This window comes from Ixodes scapularis, unplaced genomic scaffold (genome assembly GCF_016920785.2).
Source record: "Ixodes scapularis isolate PalLabHiFi unplaced genomic scaffold, ASM1692078v2 PGA_scaffold3__209_contigs__length_174095766, whole genome shotgun sequence".
In the NCBI taxonomy this organism is placed as follows: Eukaryota; Metazoa; Arthropoda; class Arachnida; order Ixodida; family Ixodidae; genus Ixodes; species Ixodes scapularis.
The window spans coordinates 170892449-170910931 of NW_024609868.1; the positions used below are offsets into that span (position 1 = coordinate 170892449).

Consider the following 18483-nt stretch of genomic DNA (forward strand, 5'->3'; position numbering starts at 1 on the left):
GAAGGCGGTCGCTCACATTCAGCGGAAGTTTCGCGGTCGCCGATGAGCACCTCTCTGTCGCAATAGATGCGTAGTCCGATTCGGGCAGCACAAAACAACGCAAACACAATGCCGAGGTTGAAGGCGGTCGATCACATTCATCGGAAGTCTCGCGGCCGCCGATGAGCAGCTCTTTGTCGAAACGCGTCCCACAAATACAGCACAATAATTCCATGGACCCCGACGAAATAAACGACCATTTCCAAAAAGTTGGCATGGATGTATTCCGGCCGTTCACGACGAAAAATCACGGCCGCGACTCAAACGTACGAAAAACAGGAATACACTGACGGGCGCCCCCCTTTTTGTAAACCGGACCTACGTGGCCCCTACAACTCGCCATAGCTTGGCATACTGCAAAGACTACGGCCCCAGTAGCCCATCAGCGCGTCAGAGCGAATCACGTGACAAATTTTCGTCCAAGCGTCCTTGTCCTACGGAGAGCGGTCACGTGTTTTGCGCCACCCCTCTGATTTGCTAGAAGTGGCCTTCGCACTCGCTCACAGCAATACGAAGACACAAAAGAAGGTTTCGAGGCTTATCAGAAGACGAGGTCAAAGGGGGTTGGACAAAGCCGCCAATCTCCGTCTGCTGCTTTGTATTGCCACCTGCCCTGCCCTGGGAAGGTCGCGAAATCGGACTCGCCAGGGCTTGCTTTGCGTAGTACAACCTTGAGCGTCTCCAAATGCCACTCCTGTAGACGGGCATGATCTGGTACGGACCGCGAGATCACAAGATAAATACGAAAAACTATTTTTAACGCCGCCGAAGACGCGGTTTCACGTGTACCAAAGAAAGGGAGGCACTCACTTGATCGAATGACGTTTTAGCGAACGCCCACGTTTCATCGAACGACACTTTAGCGAATAGTCGGACGCCGCGAAGCGGCGTTTTCGGGTGGGCCAAGTGAGTTCATATTTTTGTAATGAGTTGCCGCAGACTGTCGCCGCTAAGCGGCGTAAAGCGCAGCGCGGCGGATGGGTTCACGCGCGCCCCCGTTATTCGCTAAAACGACCATTCGCTCAAATGTCGCCGTTCGCTAAAATGTCATTCGCTCTTGTGATATGGACCCCCAAAGAAAAACCGGAAAAAAAAAAGCGTGGGAAAGCTAGATATTTTGGTGTCATTACGCAGAGATAAGAGTCACGTCCCTGGAGGTGTCATTAATCCGGCACTTTCGATTGTCTTGCGACATTGTTTCTTCAGAGCTACACTCCAAAATAAAATATAAGTGAAGGTGCTATAAGTAGTGCGAAACCCAGTCAGGTGAGGTTGTAATATCCGAAATGAGGGTGCCACAGTGTGTTCAAGTCTTCAGCTTAAAAGGTCTTTCTCAGGTTAAAAGTAAGCAGATTCTATTTCGGTTAATCTTGCTTTGTATTGTTTTTTTAACGTCGGATTTTAGACAGTCAAGAAATAGAAATACCTCGCCGGCATAGCCGATTCACGCAGGACACTCTTGACAGACAACCAAAAACGGCGCCAAGTACGGTATGTCAGGACAGCGTCGGCACGACCCATCCCATTTTTCAGATATTGGCTAGACCAAAATAATATCGACACAATCTTTCCGATTTAATTCCATAACAGCGCAATAGTGTGTGCTGCCTAGGTTGTATATTTACGCGTCTTCAATCATTTTTTTTTTTTTTTTGCGAGCGGAGATGATTTTTTTTTTTAATAATCAAGGTTGAACCGATAAAACTGATGCACGCGCGAAACGTAATTTTGGGCTCGTGACGAACGAAGAGTTCAATAGGAGTTGCAAAAACTATTCTCTAGCACTTCCTAATCATACGCGACTCCGTGTGGCGATTAATTATACTCGATGTTCGTACCGCCGTACATCAAAAACAGTTTCACCAAAGAAATAAATATTGCTTTGTATTGTAATAAAGCAATGAATATTGCTTGCATTGTAAACGGGTGATAGGACCACGTCAGGCAGAGATAATCTGCCTTTTGTCCTGTTACCCTTGACCTAGTGTCTAAATAAAAACCAATTCAATTCAATTCAATATGAACGGCTATGAAATCATGGGTGTATTTGACAGCATCACCATTACGCCCCTTTCACACCGTGTGGATGAAGGGCGTAAAATTCGCCCATACACCCTTTTTACACGATTTCAGACACCATCGCTGCAAGTGGGGCGTAAAGAGGGCGTGTAAAGGGTGTAAAACGTCAGCACACCCTTTTTACACCCACCAATATTCAGAAATCGTGTAAAAAGGGTGTTTTTCCTAATCTACACCCTTCTTACACGGTTATGGGTGTTACAATGTTTAGTGTGTATTTGGAGTAAATAAATTAGGGTAAGACACACAAGGCGCTTGAGTGCGTCTCTTTCGGTGTTCTTTTTTTGTGTTTTCGTCCTTGTGTGCTGTTCTTCTCATGTCTAAATAAAACATACATTGAATTTTAATCAGGCAAATCACTTCGGCAAAAATATTTACATATTTGCCGAAGTTCGACATTCGGCAATTAGAAATTATTCGTGCGCTCCGCTATCATTAAAAGTAGTATATTACGGAATAAGGTCATTAAGTTGTTGCCGGCAGAGAGACTAGCAATTATAATGTCGTCATGACTTTTTTTTTGCGTGTGATTAGGCTTTTTTAAAAGTCTATACAGTCATGTCTCGTTAATATGGACGCCTCCTTTCCCCAGAAAAATCGTCCATAATGTGAATCGTCCATAATAACGAATCAAGGTCAAAAACACAAACATTAGGTAATAATTGTTAAAAAAAAAAGCATTGTTTATTTCGCCAAAGAACGAGGAGATATGAGTTTGCACTGACGCTTTCGATCCCACTTTAGTGTCCAAAAAGCGCAACACTTCGGCCACTTGAAATGCACGTTCTCCGTCCCCTTCCTGCTCAAGGTAGGCGATCGCTGTCTCCAAGCCACGGCGAGCTTCACATCGAGTAACGGTTGGTCTCTCTTCTTCATCGGCTGTTTCTGTCGGCGCAAAGTTTTCGACAAGTTGATGGCCCTGTTGAGCGGATTCACCGACAAGCTCCATGATCTGCTCGTCGCTCATAGGCTCCCAGCTGTTAGTCTCTTCGTCTATACCCAAGAATGCCGATGCCTCTTCATCTGGGTTTTTCTCCCCGAGTTGTCGAAGAGCTTCACGAAGGGCCGCGAGCGGAAGTTCATCCATCGGATCCTCCACCTCCATAGCAGAGCTGTTAACAAGAATACCTGCGTGACGCCAGCAGTTCACAATGGTTTGAGGCCTCACCGCGTCCCACGTCCTCTTCAGCTTTTGAAGGCACCACCTCAAGTCAACAGTTTGCGGTTCGTTGTCTTCCGCGCAAGCGATGTAGTGCCGCACAAGTTCACCTCTGTAGTGTGCCTTAACCGCGCGAATAATTCCTGCGTCCAAGGGCTGTATTTTGGCAGTCATGTTGGGCGGAAAGAACTTCAAGGTAAGGTTTTCATAGTCAGCACGAACAGAATGGCATGATGCGTTATCAACCAACAAAACAGCCCTCCTCTTCTCAGCCTTCAAGAAGCGGTCGAATTTTGCCAAGAAGATTTCAAATATCTTTCCTGTCATCCATGCTTTCTTGTTGCAATTGTAGGAACAATACATGTTCGGGTCAAATGTCTTTCCAAAACATCGTGGTCGCTCCGCTTTTGCCACGACAATGGGCTTCCACTTGTGGGTGCCGCTCGCGTTGCACAAGAATCCCACCGTGATTCTTTCTTTGCTTCGCTTGTTTCCAGCCACAGGTTCGGATGCCAGAGTCGAAGATGGGCCCAACTTGTAAAAAAAGCCAGTCTCGTCGAAGTTGTAAATATCATCTGGAGAATACTGAGCAAGAAATTCCGCAAGCTGTTTCCGAGCACTGGCAACGGCGGCTGTATCCACGCTTCCACTCTCTCCATGAATACGGTGGCTTGAAATTCCATGCATTCTCTTAAACCTGCTGAGCCAACCCCTTGAGTAGTTCAGGTCATGAATGTCTGCATAAAGACGTGAAGATTGCAGACATTAAAATAAAACCACTGAAGAGAGAACAGTTATTTTAACGTAGATGCGTAATTGCACGAGAACGAGCAACTAGAAAAATCATTAGAAGAAACAACATTTTTGGGGAAAAATGCGTAACATTTTGAGAAAACATTTTCAAACTCAGTGCTTAAAAAGATACGCTCAGAACTCACTTACCCGTCGTTGTGCCGAACTCCTTCGCCTTTTCTTGCAGCATCTCGGCGGCCCCTCTGGAGCGCATTTCCGCAAACCAGATGTTGACGGCCTCCTCCAACTTCTCAAACTTTGGGGGTCGCTGCCAGCAGGAACTGGAGCTGGCTGTGGGAACGCTCATCCATTTCTTTGATTCTTTTAGAATTGCGTGGACTGTCGATTTTCCGAGATCAACGCCAAAATTTTTTCCACTTCACTCTTTCACGTACTGAACAGACGCTGAAGGCGTTTCAATTTTGAATTTGCATGTCTCCTTTTTCAGCTGAGCAGAAAGCTCTGTCCGTTTAAGGCGCGTTCACACTCTTGCAACCGAGTACGACCGAGAAGGACTTCTTGGGACCGGATGCACTGAGCGGAGCTGGTCCTAAGAGATCGCAAGAGGCTTAAAAACCGGTTTGGTCTCTCTCGGTTGCAAGAGTGTGAACGGGCCTTTACGCTTAACACCTGCCATCGTCTCCACCTCCGAAATGACCGGAGAAGCGTCCAGCCTTGCCTCTTGCCTCTTATGCACAACGAATGTGATTCATCAAGTATGCCAACCCGGAAGGAGATGGCATACGTTTAAGCTTGAAAAACAAGAAACAAAAAAAAAAAACAAAAAAAAAAACGACCATTTTCAGGCGCGCAGGTCTTATCTCAACACTCTAAAAAAAAGGGTGTCATGGGGTACACCCATAGGGGGTGTAAGTGCTTGTCACATATACTACACCCTTTGGGGGAATACAAGTGCACCCCAAATATGGGTGTACGTGTACACCCGTTGGTGTGGTGCACATGTACACCTTTTTCTACAGAAATCTCACTCGAAGGGAACACAGGTGCACCCCATTCGATGGTGTACGGCTACACCTCTTTCTACACCCGCTTCACTCAAAGGGAACACAGATGCACCCCATTCGATGGTGTACCATTGCACCTCTTCATACACCCGCTTCACTCAAAGGGAACACAGACGCACCCCGCTCAATAGTGTACCATTACACCTCTTTCTACACTCACTGAATTCGGAGAGAACACAGATGCACCCGGTTCAAAGGTGCATGGTTACACCACTTTATGCACCCGTTTCACAACTTCATAAACCTATTTAAGACATCAAGGAAAACAGTAAAAAATGTATGCGCCCCGGTGATTCCAAAAAGACAGGTAAACGGACACACGGTATTGTTTTCAAATCTCATAGAAGTTTATTAGACAGCCTATTCCGTAAACAAGTTGCAAGCAATCCGTGATATCTGAAGACGTACAAAGAAGCTTTTACACAACTGAAAAGATTACTAAGCAAAGAAGAACCGGGGGTGAGTCTTAGGTAGTGTCCATTCTGCCAGCAGCCAGTAGAATTATTTCCACAAATATCCACCGGCAGTCGCCGTTAATTCATCGAACGACGTTTCATCGACAGCTCAGACTAGCTTTTCTATTTTAGCTTCTCTCCTTTCTTTTCTTGTAATGAGCCGCCCCAGAATGTATCCGCGAAGTGAAGTGTATGGGGAATGGTGCGCTAACATTTTTGTAATTAGCCGCCGCAGACTGTCGCCACGAAGCGGCGCGAACGGGTCGGCTGGGTCGGTGAGCACGCGCCTCATAGACACACGCGCGACAAAATGTCCCTACAACGTGCATTTTGCGTAACGAGTGACGATGAAACGTTAGTGTTGATGAAACGTGTCTACAAAACGTGCATCGACAAAAACGTGTTTTCACAAAACGCCAGGAGAATAAGAAAGTCAGTATTCCACCTGCAGTTGTCACATGATTGTATACAGCTAATGGCAGGCGACTGCAAATAGAATTTCGGGGAAATTATTCTCCCGGCTGCTAGAAAATAGACACTGCCTAATTCTAGAGGTAATCTGGAACGGAACGGTCAGTTGTTGCAAAGGAGTAGGTTGCAGTGCACTTACGATGAAAATACCGGACTTGAAATATGTAATCCGATATATATGTGGACACGGGCACTGCAGAACCACACAAACACAAAAACGAAAAGAAAGGGGTCCGTGAAGATTCAACACGATGTGGCCGAAGCAGTAATTTGCCGAACCGAACACTAAACACATCACATAACTTCCTTGGGCTTTTTTGAAGAAATCCCGTGTTGCCGATACACGCGTAGGACTTTTCAAACACTGGAGATCTTGGTAGACTCGAATACGTTGTCGCGGGCGAAATATGATCGCAGCACAGCACACAAGCAACTAGGCCGGGAAGCAGACATTCCGAGGTCGAAAAAAGCTACTACGTCATCCGTGAAAGCTTTACCACGTGATCACCTCCTGCCGTATCCGCGCTCAGACAGAGGAGTCGAGGGATAAAAAAAGGTTCATTGGTCCGGCAACTGCGCGCCTTCTTCTATGCTTTCAGCTTAGGGAGAGAAAGAAAAAGAAATGAGTATGAAAATTGCAGCTCCTTCAAGGCCGAAAGGGGCCACCCTCGCAAAGGCTTATCTTCGGGGGCAACCCAACAATGAAAGGATTTGTCGCTTATATCCTCTTGAAAGTTCGACCCAAAGTTAATAGTGCAGTGGATGCTATCCGTGGCCTTGGCCTTCAGGCTGGTGCCGTGCTCTGCCTTATCTCTAGCTTGGAGACTGTAGTCACGTGATCCTACTCGGAGACCCGATTGGCCTAAAACAAGCATAGCGTCCACTCTACTGTCAATACCGAGGGAACACGATAGCTCCATACTTCCTAAGAAACTGTCCATCCCAAAGAGTGACCCCCCATGGGGGAATCCAAGCACAAGCTGATCGGGGCGCGTGGCTAGCGTGGCGGTGCATTGGTACACCTAGATGTTTTTAAGGGAGAGGGGGATGCTCATTGTCGGTGTACAAGCACACTGGCTGGGCAACGGAGGGTGCGTCCTTCAGGAAAAGGGTGCATGTGCTGCTGATGCACCCGACTACACCCTTTTTTTCTTAGAGTGAAGGGCGGAGGACAATAGTGAATTCCGGGTACAAACTGTGACCTCTACGATTCACTAACCTTTTCTTCTGTCGGGTATGTGGACTCGCCTTCAAAGTAACCAGACGGGGAACAAAAAGGCAATGGTGAATTCCGAGTACAGTGAAGCCTTGTTATAACAAAGTTGAAGGAGCGGTCATAATTATTTTGTTATAACCATTAGTTTGTTATAGCCAATGTCCATTTCTGCCCACTATTAACAAGCAAGGGGAATTATGATTGCTTCATTATATCCATTAGTTTGTTATATCCCATTTTGTTATAACGAGGTTTTACTGTAGTACACACTGGGGTCACTAATATTTTTTTTTCGTGGACACGTGTCCATATTAACGAGACAAAAATGCCTGTATTTTCCCGTTTCGTCCCCAAAATAGCCGTCCATAGTCCGGACTGCGGGTTTCTGTATTAACGGGACAGAATTGCATGGCGGGAGACCGGTCGCCGAAAATTTCGTCCATATTGCGGGGTGTCCCGATTAACGGGGTCCATATTAACGAGACATGACTGTAGTAATAATCTTTCAGTAGGCGCGTTAGGTATGGCTCAAGTTTGCATTATTTGAAGTTGATTGAATATATTTCTTTCGTCCTGCGGCAACGTTAAGTGCAGGGTGATTTCGTCGAGGTTACTGGATGCCTGCTACCTTGGACAAATCCCGTGACAGTTCTTAATACTGCTTACTGCAGGCAAGCGTAGTTCGATATTTTATTTTGATTTCCTTGTTCCCATTTGTGCGCTTGGAATGGGGCTCTTGATCTTTATGTTTATTTTGTGTGTGTGCTGTTCTTTTCATTTCTGAGAGAAAATTGAGGGTATACTTCGAGTAAATAAATTAGCGTAAGACACACAAGGCGCTTGAGTGCGTCTTTTTCGGTGTTCTTTTTTGTGTTTTCGTCCTTGTGTGCTGTTCTTCTCATGTCTAAATAAAACATACATTCAATTTTAATGTGGCAGAGCACTTCGGCAAAAATATTTGCATATTTGCCCAAGTTCGGCAGTTAGGGTTGGCGGTCATGTGGGTGTTGTCCTGAGTAGCTAATGTGGTGTAGCGCTCTGTGGTGTACGTTCTTCCTCTGTCCTTGTCTTAAAGCGCACTCATGTTTTTTCACGTACAATACCAACTCGCCCAACAATCAGCACTTGTATATACTAACCTGCTACAGTAGTTGCCCCCCTTTGACTAAGATTTGTTAGTCTTCTAAGTAAATCGGGGTGACAAATTTAAACATGACCGGCGAATACAAAGTGCTTACTAATCCACGATTACCACCAGCCATGTGATAATTTTAGTCAGTGGTGGTTGGTCAACAGTTAAACTAGTCACGTCTGGTAAGTATGGTTGATGCTTTATAATGCTAGAATCAGTGGCCCATCAAATGCTCAAAATGCGTCTTAGAAAAATCTAATATTTCTTCACAGTTTATTTAAATTGGGGATGATATGTTTCAACTTCATATCACATGATTTCCATATTTTTTTGGTTCCAGGCAGGCGGTGCAATCTACCCGGTGGCTGTCAGCTCAAGCCTAAGTAATCCTGAGGCGCCCAGCGATGTGGCAGTGGAGGGAGACCTCAAAGCCGCGTCGCCTGCTGAGGCAGTCCTGGTTGCATTCTGCCTCTACTTCATCTTTGACTACACGTATCATCACCAGTTCAGGCGCAGATTCATTGCACTAGAGTACTTAATTGATCTGAAACACTCAAATGTGGAGTCACGTGCAACGAATTGCTTTCGAACCTAAACGAAATGCCAAAAAGTAGTTTCTCTTTTAATGCCTTTTTATGCAGGTTTAGGAATTTTTTATGTCACTTGTTTAATCCTTTTTTTTTTTGTCTGACATAAGGCAGGATGGTTGATTCTGAGAGTTACAGAAGGTCAATGATATTGCTTTAGAGTCACATTTTTGTAATTTCCGAACTCACAGCGTTTTGCTTTGTGCAGCATTTGCATACTTAATTTATTTCAGTGTACTTCATACTTGGTGCCTCAAAGCATTCGAGGGTTGTGGTTCCATGTTCACACTGATTTGTGCTTGCAAGGTTTAAATACAGCTCATTAGCAGCAGGAGATACGAGCCCTTTCTTCTTTCCACATTGGAAGAGCAAATCCCGGAGTCTGCTTTCCTCTACTCCAGCGTTCATTCCACTACTGTGGATAGGACGGGCATAGTGTACTGCTCTCCTTGAGTTGCAACGTACTAGTCATTGCTAGTCGTGTATTGGTTTGTATTGCTGTTTGCAATATATGTGATAAAGAATCTATTTTATATCACAGTGCGTTCATTTTGATTCTGGTTTGTACAAAACTCAGTCATTTGAGTTCACCCCAATGAAGCTTCGCTATTCCAAGCAGTGTTCCAAGCATTCACTGTTATTTTCCGGGTAGACACCGATTGTTTATGTACTTTTTGTGACAATTTTATTGACTGTCGCGAACTAGAGCGCCGAAAGTGTTGTTCCAGATGCCTTTATTGCGCTTAGTGGTTTCATCTTAGAACTTTTATAAGATGTATAGTCATACCATTGATTTTTATGCCATTTTGTCTGTGACAGCCACAATAAAACATTGTCATTTACTTTCAGAACTAGGCCGTCTTCATCTATTGTAAGGCCCACCATTGAAACATGTACTATCACACCCACAAAGGGCCATAGTACCTTGTTTTAGGGGGCAAAAGTGATTCCATCAAGTGTACATTTAACCTGTATTAGGGGGTGAACTGGGCCAGTTGGTTGCTGTTATACATGATGGGAAAAACAGCTCTGAAATCGCGGACTACGAAGAACAAACACGACAGGACAGCACTGTCCTGTCGTGTTTGTTCCTCGTAGTGCGCGTTTTCTGAGCAGTTTTCCTCGTCGTGTACATTTAACCCCAAAGCGGATCATAGTTCCCTCCAAAAGGAGGTAAAAGCAGCGCCCTCAATTACGTCGTCTTACCTCTCAAAAGGGTTGAAATTGCCCCCTAAAGGAGGTAAAGGCTGACCCTGAAAGGATGCACTTTTAACACCAAAAGGAACTAAGGTTACCTCCAAAAGGACGCAATGTTGCACCCTAACCAAGGAGGTAAGTTTGCACCCTCGTTGCAGGCGGTAACGTTACCTCCAAAAGGGGTTGCCCTGTGTGCTCGTCATTTTCCCCCCTCAAGGAGGGTACTACAGTACCCTTTTTTTTAAGAGTGTAGAAGAGAAGGCCGTAGCGCTCTTCTCGTGACGTCGCGAAGGAAGGCCATCGGAGGCGCGCGTCGAAGCGAAGGCAACGCGCGTGGATCGACCGTCGTAACGCGCTTTTAGTCACATACGCGTGTCTTATTAGCTCAAATGAAAGCTGCACATAGCAACGGATCTCGAAAATATTTTATTACACGGGCAAAATATTACACCGCTAAATAATCCGTATGAAATGGTACAAGGTAGGCGTATAAGAGAAAACACTGAGTCACGCATTTATTGCTGTAGAAATGCATATTTTACACAAAAATACTTCGACAATATGGCGAGACACGCAGTGATTGGGCACAGGAAAACAGATCAGAGTTAAAAATCAGATAGACGTAGTGAACGCAGACACGGCTAGACAAGTGCCACGATCATGTAAACGATTTTATCGCGTGCAGTCACTGAATTCTTGCATCATACCCCGGCCACATAGCAAAAGAAATGTAATTTGCAGCGAATCACAATATGGGGTGGAAAAATCAGCTTGCGGCGCTCGTATAATCACTGAAGACCGCGAACTGATTAAAGGGACAATGAAGACGATTTTATTTAATTTTTTTAAATGGTGTTTTAATGCTTCTTGGGAACATAGCATGCCGCCCAATTTTTTGTAGACATTTATGACGCGTATTTATGTGCCTACGAAAGAAGTAAAGAAACCGAAACTGAACCATCTCCAGTCTCGTTTCTGGGCCTCCGAAAACGGAGGTGACGTAGGGAGTGACGTCAAGTGTGAATAGTCGGTATCGGTAGTATTTAGGAGATCGAGACTCTGGTTACCGCGATGGGTTATAGCAGCGCGGTGGCGCGGTCGTTGCGCCGACTCTGTCAACATGGAAGAATGCCGCTCTCGCGAGCGAGTTCGAGCTTCCGTTGAGTGACCGAACACCAACGGAACGGGAGTACGTGTGTGGCGGCCTCGGACATCACCCGACGGAGACCGCCCAGCCGGCAACGAGCGGCCCGCATGCCGAAGGACGGACGCGGGGGAGATGCCGAAGGGAAAGCGGCAGCGATCCCGCCGTTCCGGGATCCGGTTCCTCCGCGGACGTCCTCTTTTCGTCGTCAAAGAACACGAAGAGCAACCGACACGTGAAAACTAGCGTCGCCCGAACGAATACTGGTCTTCAGTCGACCGTTAGAACAGCCATCTACAGCTACCATTTTGCAAAATCTTTCGAGTACCGTGTTCTTTTTTAATTTTATTTTGTTGGCCCATAGTTGCTGGTTGCCGGTTTCGCGTCCAGCGTAGCAAAGAAAAAAAACAATAGAGAGTTTTAGGGAACCGGAACAAAATACGATCAATAAACATAAACGATCGATACCTTGGATCGGGCGTGTGGACCGATCGCGTGCCCTGAAACGGCTTTGGGGGAACCGTATTTGCAGACGATAGCAGACGATCGGTACAGGTCGCGCCCCCTGGCAACGGAAACCTGCATCCGCCTCATCGAGAAAAGACAAATTTGCGTGTGTTTGTACAAATCGCAGAAACTCAAGTAAATAAAGATCGCACCCTAAATATATAGAGGACCTAAAATATTGTATACCTACTTATAGTTCGTCTCGTTTTTTTACTGGAATGAATGCGCTTCCGTAATACAAAACCTGGCGCACCACGGCGTGTCGCCCCTAGCACAGCGAAGTTCTAAAATGTTCGTCTGCTAAAGAAGCAGACGAGCTTTCCGAGAACAATGGCGCTCGATCTTTTTGACCATGACTTGGAGTTGGCTCTATACAGCGAAAGCAATTTAGAAAAAGCGATTTTGTACGACTGTCTGCGCACTAAGTGTGGCGTGAGTCTCTTTTGAACTTCCCACTTCTTATAAGCGAGGCACGCACGCGCGTGCCGTGGGGCCCGTGACTTGTGCAGGGGCACGAGGGAATAAACATTCTTTTTGGTTTGCCATGACACGGAGTCAGTCGCATTTCTTTCGGGTGCCACCGAGCACCGATACACTAAGAGAAGGCGCTTGTTGGCGGCAAGGCATAGGACGTTCAACTTGGCGTAGCTTTTGAGTAAACAAAAAAGTTGTGATACCAGGAATGATGTGCGGATACCACGAATGATGTGCCAGCGTATTTTGTTTTTTTTTTCTTTCAGTTTACCAGATTTATATACTTGGGGAATAAAATAATGCCTCGACCGTAAATGGTAACTTGTTTTCTAATAAATCAGGCGTTCTCAGCGGGCAAGCTTTGGTGTTTTACATCAACCAAATATGATGTTTACACCAACCACGTCCTGATATGCTGAAACGTTGCCGAAAGCAAACTCGATTTGCAACAAGAACACGCTCGCACGCGCTTATCATCAACATTCGAAGTCGTCTGCTAGCGATCCTGCCTCTTTTCCTCGAGGCCCAATGCAGGATCGAGTATTAAGAAAGCTATGGACAAATAAAAATAGAAATATTAAATTTCGAAGAAAATACAAAAATAACCAAAATATACTCATTCTCAAGTTGATGCGGTCATTTTTCTTGTACAAAGCTAATTCAATTCAATTTTCAATTCAATTTTCAATTTAATTATTTTTTTGTTTTAAGATCAAGTCATACAAAATAAAGAACTGGCCCACAAAAGCAGCATTCTGTTTGTATGTGGGGCCAGGCGGCCAACTAAAATACATGTTGCTACAAAAAAAAAAAAGAAAACACTCCGCAGCACAAAAAAAAAATGAAAGTAACACAAAATTAGCAGCACAAATAAATACAAAAACGAACACTTTGGAGCATGAAATATATGTGTTTATAGCCAAGTCTACTCACGCAACCATGAAATAAAAGTACGAAATATCTCCAACGGTTAGGCTACGATATCTACAGCTCAGATGCTTGACACCAATTCCTTAGTTTCCTTTTTAGTACCCTAGTGGATTCTATATTCGTAGGGGACTCTGGGAGTTCGTTAGATAAGGAAGGAATGTTTCTGTTTTTCTTTCCATACAGTGTGTATATTTTTGGAATGACGTACCTTTCAGTGCGTCTCAAATCTCTATTTTTATTTACGAGGAGGTCAATCCGTTCCTTCGCTCCTCGCAACGAGAAGTTCTTTTTCAACGCTGCGTCATTCCAAAGTGCTGGAGCGAAAAAGGAGTAGCGCCTAGCACCCCCCGAAGTAAAAAGATGTTGTCGACTACTGTAAACCGCTTGCAAAGAGGAGGCGGAGGGACGGAGGTAGATGCGGCGCTCTTACGGTACAGATAGCAGACGATCACGGTCGTACGCCCGCGTACCGATCGTTGCGCCGTGTACGGTACGACCACGAAGAAAATATTAAGGAAAACCTGTAACTTTACTGCTGTGCACTTATTAAAACTATCACCCAATATTCAAAGGGCTAGTTTTATAGGATATATGTGATTAGCATTTGTACAGAAATTTTTAATTCATGCAACATTTTTAAACTAAAAAGTATCCATAGCCTTGATGCAGAAGGCTGTTGCTCGCTCTTTTGCCACTACAGATAATCCTCAGTCCTAACAGCAGCTGTAAAAAACGGGTGATAAGCGCTCAAAATGCACATCCGACGTTTGTATAAAAAAGAAAAAAAAACTTATAATATGTAAAAAAAAAAAAAAAAAAAAAAAAAAAGGTGTCTGGGTCACCGGGATTCGAACTCTCCAATACCGCTCTTCCACGAGCTCAAGAAATCGACGCTCCAATCCACTGAGCTACCGATACGCTAAACACCTATTTATTTCTATTGAAAAAGTCCTATTGCGTTATGTTCTTATTCTTTTCCTTATTTGCTGACTGAAACTTTACGGACTTGCTGTCACACATGGCGCTCCTGCCAGGCACTGCCACGATTTGTTTTATTCACGGATGGAGCCACGGCACGCTCTCTCCGCCAGAGAAATAGCCGTTTTGCTAACCAAGCGAGACTGTCCATGTCGGCCATTGTTCGTGCCGGTCGTGCCTTACGGTTCCACCAGCGCATTACGGTAAGATCGCAGAAGACAGGCGCATGCGCAGTTCGTACCGGAGGGCCCATCGTACCGTATCGGATGTGCAAAAACGGTTCCCTAAAACTCTCTAATGATGCTGCTTGATTTACGGTTTAGTAATCATTTCCGATCGGATTTATACTTTTGATGGTTATTCAAGTGGAAATTAGAACAGTATTTCTAAAAATCGCGAACCAAAACGTGACCGAGGGCACATTTCTTGTTTCGACCAATCGCTGACGCGTCTCTTGTGACGTCACGCTCCTTGGCCCCGCATCGGTCACGTGAGCTCCGCTTCTCCTGGCTTATCCCGCAACTCTTGGGGCGTCGCCCCAGTCGATCCCGGTGCGATTATTACCGCGACTGTTTAATTGATTTGCGCGGCACACAAGCGCCGGTTTCGGCTGAAATTTGGGCAACGTGGCCCGAGACGTGCCTGGAACCCAGTTCAATCGCCAAAAAGATCTCCGAAATTGCCTTCATTGTCCCTTTGAGTCCCATATCATTTAATGAAAATATATTAACTTTTCCGTGTGGTAGCCGAGCTGAAGCATGGCAAGCAACTCCACAACCAACGCTAGACGGATCGCCACGGAACTGACTCGGATCACCCAATGGAATTGTTGTACGTTTACGGCCATAAGTGCAGAACTCAAATTACGATTTGAGACGCAGCCCCCGCCCGATGTGCTGCTACTCCAAGAAACAAGGGCCCCGACCATAACACGACCGTGTTTCAACTTCTAGAGGAACCCTACCATCGAGAGGGCCCCTAGATTTCGGGAGAAGAGCCCTGTAACTAAGAGGGGCTGGGCAGCCGTTGGTATCCTACGACATATACCGCAAGCCCAACTGAATACGACAGCCCTCTGATCAACTGACAGAGAAGTTGTCGCCGCAGGAATCAGGCGTGGACGAACCAAAATCCCCGTGGCCTCTGTCTATCTTAGACCAGGAACCAAAGCGGTAGACGGGGAGATGATGCAGTGAATCAAAGGGCTCATCAAACTATCCGAAGGAGATCCCATTATTGTAGCAGGTATACGATATACGACCAACACGAGGAGGGGCAAACATATCCTTGAAGCCATGAATATGTGGGCCTCGAGGTGCTCAATGCACCCGGCGTCAGAACTAGGTTAGCCAAGCAGCGGAGGCAAAAGGACTCTACCCCGGACCTCATTTGGGCCTCGAGATGTCTCGACCTTGAATGAACGCCATGGAGAGATAGCCTCGGCAGCGATCACTTCCCCCTGGAAATGAAGCTCAGACATGGCCAAGGGACATGCTATAAGGAGAAGAGACCGGTAGTAAAGGTGGACCGTTTCAGGGAGCTTTTTGAAGCGGAAGACGATCAAGACGTCGAGATGAGCATACGCAAGGCACTCCGAGAAGCCAAGACGGAGATATTGGTGAAGCCCGATGCCCCCACCCCTGACAACCACCTACTCAATCTCTGGGCTAGCCGGCTACAAGCGCCCAAGAGATACGGTAAAAAGAAAACACTACGGAACAAAATCAAGCTAAACCATGCGACGGCGAAGGCCAACAGGTACACGAAGGAACTGGGACGCACAAAATAAAGAACTCACTGCGAGTCTTTCAACCAGCGCACCGGGCTTGGAAAGGCATGGCGAACTTGCCGGGGCCTCGACGGAAGGAAGCGCAGGACAAGAAATGCGGCACAAGCCCTTAAGCTAAACATAAGCGAGGAGGAGTTGGCAATCAAGGCCAGTGAACTTTTTTTTTCCCCAGGACGGAGGACCGATGACCCCAAGAGCAAAGGCTGAGGACTTGGACATGCCACTAGAAGCTGGGATGGAAGATCCGCTTGGCACGGGAGAACTCAGAGACGCGCTCTTCACAACAAAGACCAACAGCGCCCCCGGCCCGGACGGGTTCACCTATCAAGCACTCAGAAATCTTCCGGAAGAAGCCAAGAAAAGACTCCTGGACAAATACAATCAGGTCTGGGAGTCGGGGAGGCTGCCGGAGGATTGGAAGCTGTCCTGGGTGACTCCGATACCCGAACCCGGCAAGCCACTCGATCGAATTGAAAATCTGAAGCTGGTTTCCCTGACATCTAACGTCGGAAAGACGATGGAGAAGATTGTGTTCAGGAGGATTCAGTGGTACTTGGAGAAGCACGAGTGCCTAGATCCCAGAGAGACGGGCTTCCGAGAGGCAATGGGTACCCATGACAGCCTCAAAGATTTCTATGAAGAGGTTATGGCCGAAAAGAATAAGCAAGATTCGCGACTTGTCGTTGCTCTCGACATCCGAAAGGCTTTTGACGCTGTCCCTCATTGGGCTGTCGCTAGAGGAGACAAGGCATGCGGCATTCGAGCCAAGGAACTGAACTTCATAGAGGACTTCCTACGCAATAGAAACTTCCAGGTGAAAATTGGAGGCACCAAAGGTCCCCAGACGCCGAACTGCAGAGGAGTACCGCAGGGGGCGGTGATATCGCCGGTCCTCTTCAACATGGTGAGGGCGGGTCTTCCGACCCGACTTCGTACGATTGAAGGACTAGGTTTCGCCGTCTACGCTGACGACGTGACGCTCTGGACCCGCGGCAGATCCTTAGGTGAGCAGGAATGGACGATGCAACGCGGCATAAAACAAGTCCTGGAGTATCTCAATAAGTTCGGAATGGAAGCGTCCCCTGAAAAGAAGCAATACATGGTAGTAGCCAGGCCCCGAGACCATCGGAAAGGAATCGCCAACTCGATATGACTCGAGGTAAACGGGCAAGAGATTGGCAGAAAACAACAGATCAAAATCCTCGGAGTCATCTTCGAGGAAGCGGCGAGAAGTACAAAATGGCTCCCAGAGATAAGGAAAAACTGGGTTCATGGCTCGAAGCTCATTAGAAAAACAACCAACAAGTCATGGGGCGCCGAAGAGAAGGCTCTTCGCGTCCTGGCGGAAGCCCTGCTCACGTCGAGAGCTCTATATAGCTGCAACTGGCTAAATCTCACCTGCGGGCAGTGGAAAAAGCTAGAAAGATTGGATCACCGATCCATGAGGGTGATCACAGGCCTTCCCAACTCCACGCCACTCGAAGAGCTGAGTCAAGAAGCTCAGATGAGCCGTATTGAGGACAGAGCCGACGCACAGATCATCGCTCAATTTCTACGACTGGAGCGAACCAGGCAAGGTCGTCGACTTTTAGAGGATTTGGGGCACGACATAAGGAACAAGCTTCCACTTGAAGAACCCCTTCCACCGTGGCAAGATGAGCCAGTCACAGACCATCGGCCACTCCCTAAAGCCCTAAACGAAGGGAAGAGGGCAAGGGCTGCTAGACTACATGCAGCTTGGCGCGAGGAACATGGAGGGGGCGACGAGATACGCTATACCGACGCAGCAAGGACCGAGGGAGCCTCAGCAGCAGTATGGCACGACCCAAGAAGGAACAAGGGGTGGGCCGATGCACTACCGGAGGGCACATCCGTCAAAGAAGCCGAGCTCAGGGCGATTCTTGCGGCGATCGAAGACATCCTGAGCATCTCAGTAACGGCCAGTAAAGCCAGAATTTTTACGGATTCTCAGGAGGCGATCATCGCGACCAGATGCAGCAGGGCCAAAGGCCGCACGACTAAAAATATAAAAAATATGGCGACGGAGCTTCGAGAAAGGGGCACCGAGTTGTACATAACGTGGCTTCCTGAACACAGTGGAACAGCCGGGAACGAGAGGGCACACAGAGCCGCAGTGGAGGCAGCGCATTATCGCTCCACGCTTGGCCCGACCTCTCCATCCGGCAGGCACGAGACGGTAGATCCGGAGGAGCAGGCCGAACTTGACAGGCAGCGCTGAAGGCCTACTTCAGGGGTCTCCTACCACCACAAGAAGACAAGATACCAGCAGGCTACAGCCGATGGGCTACCGTCCGGGTCCGTCGTATCAGGACCAAGATGGCGTGCACTCCAGCGAAACTGGCGAGCTTTGGCTTGCTGGAACCAGAAGAAGCGAAGTGCGAGACCTGCACGGGGATCAACATGGCGACACTCCAACACCTTCTTTGGAACTGCAAAAGTCTAGATAGACAAAGACAAAAAACCCTCGAAGTCCTCCGTGAGGAAGACC

General features: G+C 46.9%; 2 protein-coding genes across 2 annotated transcripts in view; one reads left to right on the forward strand and one right to left on the reverse strand.

The window, feature by feature from the left end:
* LOC121837369 overlaps nucleotides 1-15032 on the reverse strand; it is a 52649-nt gene extending 37617 nt beyond the window's left edge. Inside the window, exons 1-3 of the mRNA XM_042292975.1 lie at nucleotides 14917-15032; nucleotides 4245-4446; nucleotides 3611-3883 (exon numbers count right to left, since the gene is read on the reverse strand). Coding sequence (XP_042148909.1) covers nucleotides 3611-3883; nucleotides 4245-4446; nucleotides 14917-15032 — 591 coding nt within the window. The remainder of the gene's footprint in view (nucleotides 1-3610; nucleotides 3884-4244; nucleotides 4447-14916) is intronic.
* Nucleotides 15033-16995: 1963 nt separating this feature from the next.
* On the forward strand, nucleotides 16996-18075 carry LOC115314850 (the record flags this gene model as incomplete). The annotated part of the gene is made up of 2 exons (XM_040214860.1): nucleotides 16996-17076; nucleotides 17167-18075. Coding segments are annotated over exons 1-2 (990 nt in total), but the record flags the coding sequence as incomplete, so codon positions are not given.
* Nucleotides 18076-18483: the final 408 nt, after the last annotated feature.